The sequence below is a fragment of the Panthera leo genome, chromosome C2 (assembly GCF_018350215.1).
Source record: "Panthera leo isolate Ple1 chromosome C2, P.leo_Ple1_pat1.1, whole genome shotgun sequence".
In the NCBI taxonomy this organism is placed as follows: Eukaryota; Metazoa; Chordata; class Mammalia; order Carnivora; family Felidae; genus Panthera; species Panthera leo.
Window position 1 is genome coordinate 13,685,301 of NC_056687.1, and position 19,378 is coordinate 13,704,678.

General features: G+C 43.2%; 1 protein-coding gene across 8 annotated transcripts in view; it reads left to right on the forward strand.

The window, feature by feature from the left end:
- Positions 1-19,378, forward strand: part of TIAM1 (TIAM Rac1 associated GEF 1) — a 381,899-nt gene that overhangs the window by 284,488 nt on the left and 78,033 nt on the right. For 7 of the 8 annotated variants that reach the window (XM_042955204.1, XM_042955210.1, XM_042955205.1 and 4 more), the window contains 5 exons: positions 2,460-2,684; positions 4,536-4,721; positions 10,369-10,515; positions 12,892-12,966; positions 15,696-15,866. In XM_042955204.1, the coding sequence (XP_042811138.1) occupies positions 2,460-2,684; positions 4,536-4,721; positions 10,369-10,515; positions 12,892-12,966; positions 15,696-15,866 (804 nt within the window). The remainder of the gene's footprint in view (positions 1-2,459; positions 2,685-4,535; positions 4,722-10,368; positions 10,516-12,891; positions 12,967-15,695; positions 15,867-19,378) is intronic. The other variant, XM_042955211.1, reaches the window with a different exon arrangement.

Genomic DNA, 19,378 nt, shown 5'->3' on the forward strand with positions numbered 1-19,378 from the left:
AGAAAAAATAACTCCACTTTTTAGTAAAGAAACGTACTGATGCTGTGGCACAGAGAGACTCCAAGGTCAAACGCTGTACCTTGTACTAGGCGGGAGCAAGCGTGGGGCATTTATCTTATGTGGGAGGACCCGGAACTCTGAATTTTTCTTGAGTTACTTTATTTTTTATTTATTTATTTAAAAAAAATTTTTTTAATGTTTATTTCTGAGACAGAGCATGAGTGGGGGAGGGTCAGAGACAGAGGGAGACACAGAATCCGAAACAGGCTCCAGGCTCTGAGCGGTCAGCCCAGAGCCCGACGTGGGGCTCGAACTCACAGACTGCGAGATCATGACCTGAGCCAAAGTCGGACGCTCAACCGACTGAGCCACCCAGGCGCCCCTCTTGAGTTACTTTAGAGTGATCTACCAAGATAAAATGTAAGATAGTGACTTTCTAAGAGGAGATACACATTAAAAATTTGAAGCAAAGTTATTTAAGCCTTAAAAATGAGTCTCCTATACAGACACGGGCACCCTCCCCACCCCTGCCAAGAAGTATTTACCTCTGATTTCCAGTGTTGCTATCTCCTCTTCTCCCACTCAGTTTTCACAAAATGATTCCATTTGCTTCCCTCTGCTGTTTTTTCATGAGGATGTCTAGCTTATGGAAATCTTCTTTAGACAGAGGCACATGTTTTGTTATAAATGTAACAACGGCCACATTGTTTACATTTGTCCAGTGTGTCGGGGCTCTATTGCTGATGCCATTTGTAACATTTGTTGTCATTTTCTTTGTGGAATACAAAACTGATGGAATTCAGAAATAATGTAGACACCTGGGGTGGTCTTTGGTTGTCGGTACAGAGTAATAGGCGGATGGGGACCTGCTGGTGGAATTTTGTTTGCAGACTTTCGCTCAGATGAGTTTGGAAACTAAGAAGACGCATCAGAGAGAGAGGAAAAAAAATGAGTGTTTTGTGTGTGAAAATGATGTTGGCTGTTACTTTAGTATTGAAGTGGCTGAATAGACCTTTTCTTCAGTGATCTAATTTCTGAGTGTTTGTTAAACCTCTCTGGGCTTAAGGGGATACCCGGAACATTCTAGCGTGTCCTTACTTATAAATACTCAGTTGACTGGGTTCCTAAAGTCTTAGCGATCGTGTGTTTCTGCAGATGAACTGTCTCCCCCAAGCTGTGTTTTGACTTTTGCCTTTCAGAGCACCTCGAGTCACTTGGAGGTTGCTTGTGTGTTTTTGGGGGTTACCATTTTCTTTAAAGTGACCTGGCCATTCTTCACTGCCAGGTGGCCCCTCTTCCTGGGTACTCCCGTGTGTCTCCAAACATAATACTGGTCTGGCTGCCTTGAACTTCTTCCACAACCCTAGTTGTGTCATTGCTGCTTGACTCTGGCATAGGGCCTTGGGATTTGGGTCACAGCAGTTCACTGGGGGCAGGGCTGTTGTGCCTTCCTTGGCCAGTAACATCCCTTGGCCTCGTTACCACTTTGGAACCACACATCCCTCTCTGGAAACTGACCTTTTCTTCGTAGCAACCCTGTTAACTAGAAACTAAGCTCTCTGTGTAGGATTATCACATATACAGGTGTCTTAATTTGGACTGCTATAACAAACGGATAAATAAATAAACAGGTGGTTTATAAATGACAGACGTTTATTTCTCACATTCTGGAGGCTGGAAGTCCAAGTTCAGGGTGGCAGCATGGGAGGGGCAGGCCGGCTCCCTGATTCGTAAACGCTGTCTTCTCGCTGGGTCCTTACTCGGCAGAAGGGGACTAGTTAGCTCTCTGGCCTTTTTTTTTTTTTTTTAATTTTTTTTTTTTAATGTTTATTTATTTTTGAAACAGAGAGAGACACAGCATGAGTGGTGAAGGGGCAGAGAGAGAGGGGGAGACACAGAATCCCAAGCAGGCTCCAGTCTCTGAGCTGTCAGCACAGAGCCCGACTCGGGACTCGAACTCACGGACCGTGAGATCATGACCTGAGCTGAAGTCGGATGCTTAACCGACTGAGCCACCCAGGCACCCCTCTCTGGCCTTTTTATAAGAGCACTAATCCCCTGCATGAAGACCCCGCCCTCCTGACCTAATCCTCTCCCCGAGGCCTCGTCCTCTAACACCACTCTGGGGGTGAGAATTTCAACCTTTGCATTTGGGGGAGACGCACACGTTCATTCCATCACACAAGTGAGTTCAGGGAGTACACAGAGTGAGCAGACACGGAGGAGGCCTCCTTCCAGACAGCTGTTGGGGGCTGGGGGTAGGTGCAGCGTCTGGCCCAAGACCGGCTTATGTACTGTCTGCAGGAGGAGGTCAGGAAGGTTAGCCTTACTCATGAGGTGTCCAGACCCGTCACCTTGACTCCGTGCCATTGCTTCTCTCAAAACGCCCCTGGTCCACTGCCGATAACCTAAGAGGCGGCTGTTTCTTCTTGCCCCCTCCCCCCCACTCCCCCTTACAGACCACCAGCCAGACGGAGCTGGAAAACTGGATCACCGCCATCCACTCTGCCTGCGCGGCTGCCGTGGCGAGACATCACCACAAAGAGGACACGCTCCGGCTCCTGAAGTCCGAGATCAAAAAACTGGAACAGAAGATTGATATGGATGAGAAGATGAAGAAAATGGGCGAAATGCAGCTGTCTTCAGTCACCGATTCGAAGAAGAAGAAGACTATATTAGATCAGGTAATCGTCCTTCCGTGTTTCGACTTGGGCGGGATCGTTATGGGTCTTTTAAGTGCCTCCACGTCTTGGCATCACGGAGCATCATCGCTTATCTTGTCAGCCTGTCATCCGGGCTGCTGAATTCTTTATTGTGACTGTCAGCGTTCCTCACCCGTCGTTCGCAGCCGATTGTTACGAGCTGAAGGGAACAATATTACATCGAACGGGAGACAGAAATCTAATAGAGGAGCCTGCCCCCGCTCCCACCACCACTGCTGTGCTATTCTGGGGCATCTCTGTCATCGCCACGTCTGCTGGTTTTCCTTCCCCACCTTGTCCGGTTCACGGGTGAGCTCCGCTGTGGGGAGATGCAAATTTAGGCAATTTCAGCAAGGTGGAGTGTGTTTGAAAAAGCGTGTGGGTAGCTGCAGAATAGGATCATAAGTAAGTATATTTCATGCTAAGAAAAGAAAGCCGTCACGAGGTAACAGGAAGGTTGTGCCTTCTACTCAATTGTTTCAAAGTCCGCGATGAGCCATCTAGTCGTGCTTTGAAACTTTGTCTTAATGGTTAGGAAATCATCGTGGGAATCAGTGAGTTTCAGGAATGGAACAGTGGATGGCGTGGGCCAGCAGCTGGTTTCCCGTGGTTTCTCTCCCTCTGTTACCTGGCGCTGTCTTTGTTTTCATTGAGGCAAAATTCACGTAGCATGCGATTAACCATGTTAAGGTGTACAGTCTACTTGCATGTCATACGTCCACAGTATTGAGCAGCCACAACCTGTGTCTAGTTCCCAGACGTTGTCATTCACCCCAGAAGGAAACTCCATACCTGTTAAATTGCTCCCCTGTGCTCCTGGCATGCTGCCTCTACGGATTCCCCAATTTCGGATGTTCTTGTACAAGTGGTCACAATATGTGACCTTTTGCGTCTGAATTCCTTCACTTCACGTCACGCTTTGGGATGGACCCACATCGTAGTGTACATCAGTCAGTTCTTCATTCCCTTTTACGGCTATGATTCATTGCCCACACTCACCACAGTTTGCTTATCCGTTTGTCCGTTGATGGGCCATGTTGGCTGTTTCCACTTTTTGGCCGCTGTGAACAGTGCTGCGAACATGCATAAGTCACAGTAAAAAGTAGACATCGGCCATTAACCACTGTCCACGTCATCGCTAACATCACTGAGCCTTGGCTATATACCAGATCCTGTGCCAAGCTTATTCTTGCATTATCTCATCTAAATATCACTTCAGTCTTAGGAAGTAGGTATCGTTTTGCCACTCTGAAAAGCGAGGAAATATCTTGGACGCACTCTGTGGTTGGAAATTTATTCCAGAGCCTGGGTCTTCACCTTCTAGTGTTTTCTGCCTCCCACCGTGGACCATGTGCCACTCCCCTGTTCCCAAAAGCTGTTGGGCTCTGATCTTTAATTCACCTCCCTTTTCTTTTTCTCTTTGTCTTCCTATGAAAGGTCATCTCCTGGTAAGTCCTATAATTCTCCAGTGGTAAAAACCCTGCAGATTTTACTTCCCTTGGGTTTGTGGCCCAGAGCTTGGAGCTGATGGCCTAGAAAGCCCAGAAACATGACATTGTAACCAGAGGACACAGAGCAGCTAACATATACTTTCTGTTTACCAGACCGAATTTATGACTGTGGGTCTTTGTGAAAAAAACGTGTAAGCTACGAAAACAGTGATACTTGAGATGCTGTTCCCTAAGAAATTCGGGGTACCTGTGGTTTACCCCTTAGGATTAAAATCAATACCTTGACAACGTGTGGTTTTGTAACATTTGTGTGGGATGAAGCTGTTAACACTTGTTTTCCCTTTTCCTCGCCTTTCCTTTTTCCAAATTTTCGCCACCGTAGATCTTCGTTTGGGAGCAGAATCTCGAGCAGTTCCAAATGGACCTATTTCGTTACCGCTGTTACTTAGCTAGCCTCCAAGGTGGGGAACTGCCAAACCCCAAAAGGCTACTTGCTTTTGCAAGCCGACCAACGAAAGTGGCAATGGGCCGCCTTGGAATCTTCTCTGTATCATCCTTCCATGCCCTGGTGAGTCGAAGCCGGTGTGTTTTTAAGAAATATTTCTCTTTACTATTAATCCTGAGCAGGACTTGACAGGAGCCGCTGAAGTGTTTTTCTAGTTCACTGCTGGGTGTGGATTTCTGACATGTCCTCTGCGGTGGGTACAGATCTTCATTTGAGTCTGTTCTGAAATGTATTCCTTAAGCCTCTCTTGATGGGGCCTAAATTATTGTGCAAAGAAAATAGGAAAGGTATTATCTTAAGAGATCTCTGCATGTAGTGTTTGTTCGTAACTGATGTCCTCTTTAGGCAGTGTTCTGGTTTTAATCCAAATACAGTTTTTTTTTTTATATTAACCTTATGGAAATGTTAAGCGGAGAGCTCTCTCATACGGAAATGCATTTTCTCTCTCTCTCTCTCTCTCTCTCTCTCTCTCTTTCTCTGTCTCTCTCTCTCTCTTTCTCACACACACACACACACACACACACCCCATATATTGAACACAGATCTCTTTGGTGATCTTCCTTTCATTTTATTTTTAAATACTGTAATTTCAGAAATCAATTCTTTACAGTCATAAATGTACCTGCTGCATTTGAGGAAAGTAAAGATCTTCCATGATTTTCCAGCCCAACATATGTATTTGCTTGGGAAGGAGAATTTGCATCTGACCTCCGGAACGGCAGATTGCATCGTTGTGTTGTGTGTTTGCAATCTGTAATTTTATGTACTTGCTAAATTGCGAACAGCTTTATGTACGTTTGGCTCCTTTCTTCTCAAAAATTGCTATTGCGAGTAACATGGTTTCAGCCCATCCAAGTCAACACCCACTTAAAATGTACTGCACCTTAGCACATTTGCTGTGGAATTAAATGTTAAGTCTCAGGTTCCAGAAACTGCTTTGGAAAACCTTAGCTCTGCTGGGCTTGGCTTGCCTCCCCTCGTCAGCTGTACCCTTCAATTGAATTCAGAGCTGCAATTCAGTCAAAGGCGTTTGTATTCTTTATAAATAGATTAGCGTCATCATTCAGATAATTAGGGGTAGATTTACATTTTTAAAGAAGTCTTAAACCAATTTCTGGACTTATTAAAACTGGCATCCTGATTTGTTCTGCTAATTACGACTCAGCTCTTGGTCTTTCTTGGTCTCCCTTGGTTTTTCTTGGTCTCCCACCTCTTCATATGGCTGTTAAGTGCTTTTTTTTTTCCTTAGTAATGGGTCAGTGTGCTGTGATGAATAAGTCTTCCAAATGTTTTTCAGTTTGAGGCTCTAGGACTGTTTCTCTGAGACCCAGACACCAGTTTGTAACTTGACCAAATCTCAGTTTGTGTATTCTGCAATAAATAAATAAATAAATAAATAAATAAATAAATAATAGAAATTCTTGTCTACTGCATGGTAAGAATGTTGTAGATTGAAATGGCATTTTTGTAAGAGAGCTCATGCCTCCAATGATGCAGAGTCCGTATTAATTCTAAACCCCAAGCATCCAAATGACTTTTTCCTGTTACTGGGCCTGATAGATTTGGGAGAGAATAAGTTTGCTATCTATCTAAAACTTCTTTGCCTTAATTTTCTTCAAAGCCATTGGAGCTAACTTTATTATTATCCTTCCATAACTTATCTTCAGACCTTCTAATTGCCTCTATCTCAATATCTGTGATTTGTGTGTACTTTTATTTGGATGGGCAGACTGTTAAAATCTGGCCAGCTGAAGATAGGGATGGGAGGGTTAGTAATTTAGGCATTTTGGTCAGTGACTTTAAAGAAGAATATTTATTTATTTATTTAGGTTTATTTATTTTTGAGAGAGACAGGGCAAGCAGGGCAGGTGCCGAGAGAGAGGGAGACAGGATCCAAAGAGGGCTCTGCACTGACTGCAGAGAGAGCCCGACACGGGGCTCGAACTCACGACTGTGAGATCATGACCTGAGCCAAGGTCGGACTCTTAACCGACTGAGCCACCCAGGCGCCCCTTAAGAAGCATATTTAAGTCCTTATGTGCAGCTTCCTTTTCCTTATCCCCCACCGTCCTCAGCTGCAGTGTGAGTCTGGGTGTCTATATGCCTGTGTGTCCTCACAAACTTCTCTTTTCCATGAGGGGTTTCACTTCACACAGAACAAGTTCAGCAGGCCGGTTAGGTGTCTGCCCCTGTTTGTTCCAGTTCCTGCAGGAGATCCCAGGAAGGGAATTTTACAGTCTGATTTATTAGATACTTATTTTTTCCTCTACTCGTTGTCATTTGACCCCAGAGAGGTTCCCGCCCCCAACCCCCCATTGAAACATGTTTCAATTTAGCCTTTGTCCAGACTTATTTTTTTTCTTCTTTTAAGTGAGGGGCAAGGGAGGAGGAGGTGTGAGGGCAGGCGGGCTGGGGGTGGGCGGGGAGATTTGGGCTACAATTTAAGCCCCATTCACCAGGAGGGCTTCCCATAATGCTCAGTGATTTGCAGTAATTAACTGAAGGGTCCCCGCTGTACTCTTTGAAAGAAGGTTATCATTGTTCTTGTTTGCACAGATGAGCAGAATGATAGAGTAATCAGGTTCTGGCCACAAAGGGAGGCATTGTCTGGGCAAAGATCATTGAGAAACTCTTGAGCTCTTGTCTGCTAGTTCTTTTGCCAGCTTTTTTTTCCCCCCCTCTAAATCCCTTTGCTTATTTTGAGTCATTATTGTGTTGGGGGTAGCAGTTACTTTTGCAGTTTACAGGGCCCCCAGCAGTGCAGCATAGTTACTGTGAGAACCCCTAGTGAAGGGCCCATTTGTTAAACAGACTCAACCAACTGGTCAGCCGGTAACTGAGAACATTTACGTTGTGTAAGTTTCTCTGCTGGACTCTGTCTTTCTAAAATTGTAAAGAATTACTGTTGTGACCATGTTATATGTAGGATCTCTGCTTTTGCTTTTTTTTTTTTTTTTTATGTTTACTTATTTTTGAGAGAGAGAGAGAGACTGAGACAGAGCAGGAGCAGGGGAGGGGGAGGGAGGGGGAGGGAGGGGGAGATACAGAATCCAAAGCGGGTTCCAGGCTCCTAGCCGTTAGCATTGAGTCTAACGTGGGGCTCGAACTCATGAAACACAAAACCATGACCTGAGCCAAAGTCGGCCACTTAACCAGTTGAGCCACCCAGGCTTCCCTCTGCTTTTGCTTTGTGATGTTGGTTTATGTATTTTATTCATTGAATCAGCAAATACATGTGAGGCCTGGCATATGTCATTTATTCTTCTTATGATTAGGGTTATAGCAGCAAACAACTCAGAGTTCTTTTCCTATTGGAGATTCTTATGGGGGGAGATGCATAATAAATCAGTAAGCAGTTAAATAGACAGGGTAGGTGCAGGTATTGATGTATGCTATGAAGGAAGTGAACAAGGTAATAATACATATATATATGTATAATATATATATATTATTTATACATATATATTTAATATATATATAATATATATATAATACATATATATATTATACATATATAATATATATATAATATATATATAATACATATATATATTATATATATATATAAACAGTGATACAACAGCCATATATTTGTATATGACTGCCTGTATGTGTCTGTGTATCTACAGATAGATTTATCTATTTATAAGTAGATACACAAATATGAGACCGAATAGGCATTTTTGTTTCCTCTCAGACTTTTAACTTTCACACCACTTATTTAGTGGTTCCTAGCCTCATTTTGTGATGATAAGCTTATCTGATACTGAAATCGTCATGTGTGCATGTATGTATGTCAGCACATTATAATTTATTCCTTTTGCAGCTTTTGTTTACCTTTGACTCAGAAAGTGATGAAAATAGGGAAGAGAAAATGTGTATCTATTTAAAGTAAACACGTGTCTTTTGGTCTGTGATTTTGTCCCCCTCATCCCCTTGAGCACAATCTTAGTCTAGACCTCTTTCTCTAACGTGGTGTTGGATGCTGCGTTTTTACATGCCTCAAGCTCGGAAAATATAAGACCGCTTCCTCCTCTTCCTATCTTCATTTGGGACCAAAATCTTCCCCCTCTAATACCTTTGCAGGGAAGCTGTCCTGATTCCTGTTTTTAGTGTCTTTGCCAGTCTACTCATGGAGCGTCCAGGGTATTTACCCTGTCAGTGCTGAAAACCCCAGAGAGGCGTGCCTTCTAACCAACGTGCTGACAGCTGGGGGGCCCCTCTTGTTCCCCAACGGGGTTTCATCCCCCAGTCTGATGCCAGTTGGCACCCACCACACTGGGAGTTGCCCGTGTGGGAATCTGTGACAAGTAGGTTCCAAGACTCATCTCCAGCAACAAAGGACGGGTGGGGAGGTTTCATTTCAAGTCTGACTCGCTGTACCTCCTGGCACTCCCTTATTTGAAAGGAGAGCCTGTGGGTGGCCTATTGAGATTTCCTGGCAGAAGTTCCCTCAAGTTCCTGGGACTTTGCTTTTAACCTATGGATACACTGCAAGCACGAATGTTGGCCTGGGAAGGACTTTGTGGGATCCTCACAGAGATTCAGTGTCTACTTGAGCAGTTTGTATAGAAGCAGATTTGAACTTGGGGTGTTCCTCTCTGAAATATTTGTCTGGGCTGTTGGCATCTTGCAAATATCTCAACAGAGTGTAGCTCCTGCTCCCCACTGCTTTTTTTTTTTTTTTTTTAAATAAAATAGAACTTTTATTCCCTTTTATCTAAACATGGGACATGTAAGGCTAATAAGGTGGCTTCACCATTTTCCCGGACTCGGGTCCCATCCATCTTCTTGTTCTAAAAACCGTGAAAAGGGTTCTGTCTGAATGTCCTAGAAGAGTTAACCCACGGACCTTCCTTTGTCAGGAAGGAGAGAAGTGAAAGATAATGGAGATCCCTCCCTCCTCTTAAGGACGGTTCCTGGAGATGACAAATAGCCCTTCTGCTTAGCTCCCGTTGACTGGAAGTTAGTCACAGGCCCATGTCCTGCTACAAAGGAAAATAAGTCAGCGTTGGGTAGTCATGTGCTCAGCTACGTGTGGGGGTTTCTCTGACTGAGCTAGAGGGAGAATGATATAGGGGGACAACCATCACTTCCCTACGAAGGAAATTGTGTCGTTCTGAGAAAACTAAATAGAAGAATTGGTACACTTAGATTTCATGTGGGATCACAGGAACCAAGAGGTATTGTTTTCGCTATTTTTGCCGACACTCAGACACCATTCTTCTAGAATGCAGAAACAGCTCTAGAGCATTTAGGGAGAATCTCAAGATCGTATGGTTAGCTCAACTTGCTGCTAGAGTTCAATCCTGTGACCAGAAGGGCATTGAATTCTTGGAAACATTAGATATGCATCCTATTGTTATTTTATATATTACTGTTTTCCTGATGGTTTCAGACAGTGGTTGAGTTTGCCAACCTTTCAATTATATTTGGACTCCATGAAGGGCCCTCAAAGTCCCAATATATGGGAGTCACAGATTAAATGCTTTGGTGATGGGCTGGCATGATGGAGGTATGGTTGGTCTTTTTAAAAATTTTTATGAATTTGAAGATGTAACTGGCTTTATTAAGTAATTCACGAATGGGCAGCATCCCTCTAGCAAGTAGAGGGATGCTCCCTGGGGGTGTAACTTAGTAGGGACCTTGAGGAAGAGGTGAGCGGTCCTGACGCATTTCTCTTGTCAATGCTGTTCCTCGACGACCTCAGGTGGCAGCACGCACTGGTGAGACCGGAGTGAGACGTCGTACTCAGGCCATGTCCAGATCCGCAAGCAAGCGAAGGAGCAGGTTTTCTTCCCTTTGGGGTCTGGACACTACCTCCAAAAAGAAGCAGGGACGCCCCAGCATCAACCAGGTGGGTTCCAGGGTGGGCGAAAGATCAGGCACAGATTGCTTCCATGGCCACCTCAACTTGGGATGCATGTGCATGTGTGGTGATTTATTGGTACTGGGTGGTATTTCGAATCAGCTCACTGACACAAAGACGTTGGTTGTACTAGACGCTTTTAATAGCTAATGTATACTCATGACTTTGAACTCTGCTATTAGTCTATCACCAAGCTCCAGTCTCCCACCTGCATCCTTTGCAAACCCTGGCTAATTACAGACCTCCTGAAAGTGCACAATTCATCCTGAGTCTTCGGAAAAAAGCGGGGCTTGTTGATGAAGCCAAGTGGGCACCTGAGCACAGGGCTTTTTAAGCTGCTTCTGGCGCTGGATCAAAGGTGGCCTCCAGGGAGGTCAGATTGTTCCTCTGCCATTAGCTTTTTGGGGTTGACATGAAATGGGGAGTTCCCTTGTCTTCCAGTATGAGAAATCAGGAGTCTGAGAGTCCTCACCACTGCCATGATGCCCTTCTACCCAGATGCTGGGGCTCGAAGGGGATCTCGGGACCTCACGAATGGCATCACCGAGAGGTGTACCACAGGGTCAGTCCTCTAGCCACATGCTGTGGCCTTGTCCTTTTTATCCCTTTTAGCCAAGACCGCCATCCTGCTAGAGTCACTTCTAGGAACTTCTCTCCATTGTCATTGTCATTCTTCTTTGGCTTTGTGAAGCAAGTGGCTGTGGGACTGCTTGCTCGTGTTTTAGGGACTGAAGGAACATGGGTCTTGGTCTTTTCAGGAGAAGGAGAATGTTGGATTCATGGGTTATGGTGGCCGAAAAGTGAAGCACTGAGCATCTTGGAGGTCATGGCTAGGATTCCCAGTTTGACCTGTTCACTCTGTGCCCTTATGCAAAGTGAGAAGCCAATTGACTAATTTGATAAAAAGATCCCTCATTGTTTGTTCTGACAGTTCCAGCCATTAGCTTACACAAGAACTGAAATTTAGAAGAGACAGTCCTGAAAAGTGACGTCCTACGTTCCTAACTGACCACCACACTCACTGTTTAAACGTGGGTATTCTGTGTCGCTGATGGACGTTGCAGGAGACCAGATGAGCAGGTGATAAGTGAGCCTCAGACTGAGCATCCGTGCCGTTTGGTCTGTGGTCTTTGGAGAAGGCAGAGCGTCAAGTCTGCTACCAGGTTTTGCTTCTGTGTAAACCTGAAGAAGAAACGGTGTGGAGGAAAGTCACTGTTTTATCAAAACACTCACACAAGAGACTTGATGTCTCTGGACCAAACGTACGTACAGAAGGAAGACATTCACCACTAGGATTTCTCCCCTCCCTTTGGCAGGTGGTGGTGGCGTTTTGTGTGAATCCTCCTGTGATGGCAGGTGACTCAGAGCACCCACTAAAGTACATGCCAGGACTTTGCAGTTGGGAACTGGGTTTGAACGTCTTTTCTGTCACAAGCCTTGGTTCATGCGGTGGTAACTTTATCAGCGCCAGCTTGTGTCAGAGTCCATGGCTGCTGAAATAGATGCCTCAAGTGAAATGAGGTCCAAGAGAATGTTTTAACGTCTTTCAAAAATCAAAGGACGATACCATTTCCTCGAAGCAATTCTTGTTCCTGTCTCTTAAAGTAAGGGGTATAAAAACTTCCTACTTAGCCATGAGCATACCAACAGAAATCTACTTGTTAATTCAGGACTCTGAAATGGACACAAATGGTGTGTTTCTATCTATCTCATTTGCATCGTGAGAAAGGCTTTTTCTTAATCATGTGTATTATCCTGATAGTACCTGGCTGGTTTAGAGCCAGAATATAAAACTTTCTCTTGTCGACATGTTTAGATTTTGACTACTGAACAGAATTCATTTAATTTCAAAAAACAGACAAATTTCTGGTTTTTTTTTTTTTTCTTTTTCTTTAATTAAGAAAACATTTTCTGGGATGTTACGGAAAGCACTATAAATGGATAGTCTCAGGTTCTGCTCAGCAGAGTATGAAAAGTAAACTAGTTGTTGATGAATATCTGATTGTATATGTGAGGGAATTGTGGAAACTGTTCAATGGGAACAAATCTAGTCCATTGCTTTTGCAAAAGCTTATTTTCTTTACAACAAAATGAATTATCCAGATCTAGAAGCCAACTTTTTCTTTTCTTCTTCTTTTTTCTTTTGAGTTTGTTAGAGTTATGGGAAGTGATCCAGATAGAGGATCATGTTTTTCCTGGTCTGCTACCATGAATTACGTTTCCTATTTATGGAGCTGATATAGGAGGATCTGGAGACTTCTGTCATGTGTTCCAAGAGCCACGCTCATTTTCCATCCCCCTTCCCATGCTTCATTTGCCCTCTTGCCGACAGGCCTTTTTAAGATGATACTTTTGTATATGCAGGTGTTCGGTGAGGGAAGTGATGCTGTAAAGAAATCTTTAGAGGGAATATTTGATGACACTGTTCCAGATGGCAAGGTAAAAATAAACCCATTCCTTTTCTAAAAGTACCGCGAATGTGTCAACATTACACAATGCATTGGTTTCTTGGGATCCTAAAATTAAGTGGACTGTATTAAATGCTGAAATGATCAAATCTTTAAAGTTACATAACAGGTCGGTAAAAGGTGGAAAAGCATTTTATGCTTAAAACTTGGTAACAATAAGGACATTCTCCTGCCAACATAACATTTTCAATACTTATCATTTGGATGTATCATTTTCCATCTAGAATATAAGAGGAAATTTGGGTTCTGGGGAGCTGAATATCTTATGTCGTTGCCAATTGCTTTTATCTACAACTTCCATTCCCAAGAGGTGAGTTCATACTGCCCTCCCTCTCTGCCCACACATGCTGTGTTGTTCCCATTAATTCAAAGAACTGTTCTGATAGTATATTCTTTAAAAAAAAAATGCTTTTGCCTCCTGAAGACAAGTATTCAATTAAAGATTCACAGACTTGTTCTAACCTTGTGCCTGGATTTAAAAGGGGTGGTCACACTGCTCTGATTGAAAGCCCATGAAGAATATTGATTTTTGTTTCCTCTGGGCTACTTTTTACAGCCTCTAATTTAAATGGACATCCCCAGCTTTAAAGACCCTAACAGTGATACCAGCAACCTCTTTGTTCAGGGGGTTCTGTTGTTGATAACGTGACCTTGGAATGATCCCCCAGTTCTTGGGCTCAGGATCAATATGACAGAGAGTTCAGCTCTCGGTTGCTGTGCAACCAAGCAGGGGCGGTCAGCGGTAGCACAGCCCGTGTTCGAGATGGAGCCTCTGAAACAGAGTGCAGTGGGGAGTTCTGGCCTTTGGAAGGGGTGAGGGGAGAGGAGTGGCCAGGGACAGGCCTGTTGTCACTTCTGTGCTCGAACTACTCCTGGATTATGTCCCTGTAGATACAAATGCAGCTGTCCTTGGAAATACCCATCCGTGCCCCTTTCTCTGAAAAACTCTGTCTCTGATGAAATCTGATGAAATTAAATCACTGTACCTACGTGCAACACAAGCATTGTTTTTGATGTTAATGAAGCCATTTCTGAAGTTAGCTAACTCATCTTGCATACTGTTACTAGTCCCCTTTTAATGTTGGGATAGCCTCTCCAGGCAGACAGATCCTGGACCCCAGGCACAGAGCACACAGATCCTGGAACCTGCACATGTTTTTCCTTTGGATTTCTCTGCCCCTTTTGTTTGTCCATTTCTCTGAGATATTTCTTTATTCTTCTTCTTGGCTGGAGTGCCTTGATCTCAAACAGCAGTTTAGATGCAAAACTTGAGTTGATCCAGTGCTAAGGGGCACTTATTTAATATGGCACATGGGGACAATAAAAAGATTCCAATTATAGTTCATGGGATTTAGCCCAAGTTGATTGCTTTTTGCTTTTTGACAATCCCTTCCTTGGGGTTCAGTTTATCCGCAAAAGTGACATCATTCAAAGCCAGAGCTGAAATTGTCTTCTTGGTTGAATTTAGTTAGTAGCCTTTGCAAAAATATTTCCCCCATTCTCGGATTCATTCTTTTTTTGAATAGAAGCTATGACGTTACCACCTATCAGCCTTAGTTTGAAAAATTGTTTCTTGTAATTTCCTAATACCAGCCTTGTTCTTGGTAACCTATAGATTTGTATTTACTGATCAGTGGCCTGGTTATAAACCAATAATCAAGTCTTGTCTTAGTACATCTTGCCCATCAATATTGTTTTTACATTGCTGAAATCTGACATCTTTTTTTTTTTTAAGTGTATTTATTTATGTTGAGAGAGAAGGGGAGGGGCAGAGAAAGAGAGAGAATCGCAAGCAGGCTTCACACTTGTCAGCACAGAGCCTGATCCGGGCTCAAACCCATGAAGCAAGAGATCGTAACCGTGAGATCATGCACCAAAACCAAGAGTTGGGTGCTTAACCGACTGAGCCACCCAGGCTCCCCTAACATCATCCTTTATTTGCTTATTTCAAAGAAATTGGCCCCTATTTCATTGTTCTATGGAATGTTTTAGCTTCGCTTGCTTGGATTATCCCAGCTGCTGAATGAGTACATCTTTTCCCATCCTTATAAACATGACACTACTCCTTGACCCTCAGGCCAAGTAGTGGAAGAGGCTGTTGTGTGGCAATGGCCTAAAAAGGCCACACGGCTCATGCCTTTGAGGTTCTCTGAACCTTGTCTGGGAAACGGAACTGTCTCCCTCCCAGAGCTGTGCTGGAGGTCAAGTGCAAGCACAGAAACGATGCTCCCTGTAAACGTGTAGTGCTAGAACATCATCTTTTCTTTAATAATTTCCTTGGGGCCTCATTGTTGCTTTTGAAACATATAACCCACATGGTAGATATTCTTGCTGTAGGAATTCCCTGTTTAAGGTGGATTTGTGGGGGAAATCCTAGCAAGAAAGCTGAGCTGAATGATCCATTTCTTTCCTTCTTCCAAATTTCGGTACCCTCCCCCCCACTCCTCCCCCCACTTACACAGTGCCCACCTGTGGATGCTGTGGACCAGGTGAAAGGTCTGCCTCGCATCTGAGAAATCTCTCCTTCCCCCATTAAAGCTCCTTTGTCAATAGTGTCCTCTCTGAACATCCCCCTCTGTCCCTCACCAGTGCTGCCATTTCCACTCTGGGCCATTTTCCTGGAGACAGTGAATCTCCGCGTACAATCCGGAGAGCAAAGCCTGATGACTGCTGCCCGACTAACTTCATTTCTTATCGTAGAGGGAGAAAGAAATGGTCTTGCCCAGCGTCCACCAGCACAATCCCGACTGTGACATTTGGGTCCACGAGTATTTCACACCATCGTGGTTCTGTCTGCCAAATAATCAGCCAGCCCTGACGGTCGTCCGGCCCGGCGACACTGCCCGGGACACCCTGGAGCTGATCTGTAAGGTATGAAGGTATTCGGGGTTGCCTCCTTGAGAGGAGCAGAGTGGGCCAGAGGAATCATCTGTGGCACGCGTGAGGATTCAGAGACGTGTGAGGGAGGAAGGCGCTTCCAAGGGTACCTCCATTTCCTCTCACAGCTTTGATTTCCTCTGTGATCATATGCATACTAAGTGGAAGTGAATTCTCGGGCTTTGGGAGGGGAGGGATTCTTTTTTTAAATAGCTTCTTTCAATATGCATGTTTCATAGATTTGAAATAAGTGAATTATATGCTCATTGCAAAAATTTTAGAAAATTTGGGTGAAGAGCAAAGAAAATGAAGGCCACCCCTACAAGGTCTAGAAGTATCACCGTAAACATTCTGGCATTTGCCTAACTTGTTTTGTGCACGCGCGGGCACACACACACACACACACACACGCACACACACACAGGTTTAGTGGCATCATATTATGTGTACCTGCTCTTTGACAGTAACTGACGCCACAGTCATATGGGTAGGGAAAAACTGAGATAAATATGTTTGATCTCCGTGATGAGAAGTTCCCTTTCCTGTAAACACATAATTAGCCTCTTACTATGCGTGTGTATGTGACAAATGCCTGAGTTCACTTTCTCTGCTGTCGCTTCTAAGCTGCAGAAACTTCCGATTCTTTTCCAAAGTCAACGAGGTTTTATTTTTCACCCCCCTGAAAGGCACCAGATGAATTGCCTGGAGTGAGGGAAGGAAAAGAGAAAGAAACGAGCCTTTTTCGTGTGCTTGTTTTTACTTGTACAAAAGTATCAGCACTAATAGTTTTATTTAGGAGTTCTGTCAAGTCTGAGGAAGAGATGATGTTTGCCCATTGTACAGATGGAGAAAGTGAGGCTCAGAGAGCCTTAGCTCCAGGCCCAGCACTCACGTTGCACGCAGTCAGTTGCAAAGGAGAGACTGAACCCACATCTACCTGGTTGCTCTGAGCCTGTATCCTCTCCTGCGCCAGGGTGGTCATCAGGAAGGATGGTCCATTAGGGTCAGAAGAATCCAGAATATATTTTTTAGACAGTGTGATGGCTTTCCCCAGGACCACTAAAGGGCAAGTAGAAACCTTCCCGTCATAATTTTCTCCTAGAAGAAGTTGGATGGATACAGTGACATTTTTAGGACCTCCTCACTCAACACAATGGTTTATAAAGACTGAATCTATTTCACTACCAGAACAAGTACCTCAATGCTGTAATTCCGCAATCAGCAATTTCGGAATTTTTTAAAGAAAACAAATCACTAGGGCCTTTGTAAAGAAAAAATATGGCTCTTTATATGAGTGGGAGAAATGAAACAGTCTGGCTCAAATAAGCCTTATGTGGAAGAAATGTAGAAGGGCCATTTGTTTTAGGACAAAGCTAAACTCAGCCCCCACATAGGTGTTAAAAATAAATGATACTCTGTTACATGCTTCGAATCCTTCATGTACGTGAATTCCAGCTTTTTGAAGATAATGGTATTTCTGTTCACATTTTTCATTTTAATTACTTAACAAAATTAGTCTATTGAGGATTTCTGCATTCTTTTATTTATAGATTAGCACGATTCTTTAGAGACCCATTAATATTCCACAGAGCTGTGGAAGTTGTTCTCAGAACTGCAGCTGAAGGTGTCAAAAGTAGGACTCTGGTGTTTTTTTTTTTTGTTTTTTTTTTTTTTAATAAAGCCAAACCCTGGAGGTCTTTCCAAGGGGAGAGCATTGCTTAAGCGCCTCCTGTGTACATTGGCCTTGGATGCAATTAGGGATCAGAGGGTAGGTCATAGTTTTCCAGTGACCATTGATTGGTGGAAACTTGAACAATGAGTGGGGAAAATAGTGATGGGCCCAATTTTGGGTCCTTTTCAAGCTTTGTTTTGATAGAAACTAAGAGAATGATGAATGGTATTGTCACGGCAGCTAGAGACCATCTTTGGACAGCAAGTGGGACCTGTCCCTGCATAAAGTGTTTATATCTATCGCTGGAAAGGTTTTTGATGGCATCGTGAGGGCACACATCCCTCTCTCTAACAACAGAAGGTCATCCTGCCCAATTTTCCCTTGGGTGCTCAACTCTTTTCCCCCAAACATGGAAATAAAGACAAAAACAATGTGGTGTGGAACAAGCTAAGTGTCGTGAGTTTAAAAATGGAAAACTTTTGTATGCACTTGAAGAAATTGATGGTCTCTGGAAAAGCACCCATGTAGGATAAATTATATAGTGTGCTGAGAACCAGGTGCCTTCTAAAGCTGGCTCCTTCTTTGGAAAACACTTTATTGTAATTAGTGGAGCCAATTTTATTCTTAAGAGGGAAAGAGATAATGGGGTAACAGTGCCACATGTTATTAATGATCTAATTAGTGGTGAGTGTTTTTCTCTTTGGAGGAGGAGGGACTGAAAAAAAAGGTGATTGTCAGAATGTCTGTCTTTTATTTCTTTATTGTCATTCTCAACGTCGGTGATGGATGCTTTTTCTAATATTTAATAATCAATCTCTTTCTTCTGTCTCTTGCATTCAGCTCATTCTTTTTCCTATTCTATCTGATCCACATCCTTTCACATCAGTTTGTCATCTGCCATCCGAGCACCAGTCAAGTTCTGGTATAGTAACTGTTTCAAGATCTACATTTCATGTACAGTTCATGTTATAGATGTGACGAAAATGATTGTTGCTAACTATAGCAGGTAACCACGTTGGCCTGTGGGTTTTCGATATATTCTGATCATTGCAATTACCAAAATAATTGCAAAAAATTCATTCATTCATACTCACTGATACAATTCATGTGTGACCATGGGATGAGTTTTATTTCATGCCATCACTATATTGGCCTATGACTTTTTGATTATTCTAAAAACCATTGGCATTAAAAAAAAGAAAGGTCACCTTGAAGAGGAAGATCAATCTTTGGAAATTCTGCAATAGCACCTGTGTGTGTGTGTGTGTGTGTGTGTGTGTGTGTGTGTGTTTGCATGGATTTCTATATGTGGTAACTTTTCTGTTTCCCCAAGAAGTTGGACTGAATTGGAAGAGAAAACCCTGATGGATTAAAAGATCATGTTATTGTCTCTTGTAATTGGCTCAAACTATTTACTGGAAAAAAAAAGTACATTGTGTTTGCTATTTCATCCTTTGAAGTGGATGCAAATTAAAAGAAAATATATGCCAACTAAACTAATACTTGTTCTATGGTATTTTTATCTTCTGGTATAACTTGTGGCTACATTGTCTCAAAATGAATCAAATGCTCTCTGAGTAACTTAAGCAAATGCACATTGGAACACAAATTGGTACCACTTAAATTTTTCCCTGAGTTTCTCTTGAATTAGGAAGTTTTCTCTTGAATGTTTTACAAGTCTGTAGCAGGACAAATATTTGGACTTGCTGTGTTAACATATTCATTGATACTTGGAATTCTTTTTGCACAAAGATGTATTGTGAACATGGTAAATTTGCTCAACCTGCAGATATTTGGGGAGGAGGAAATTCTTCTTGAGAATTCTGATGATCAG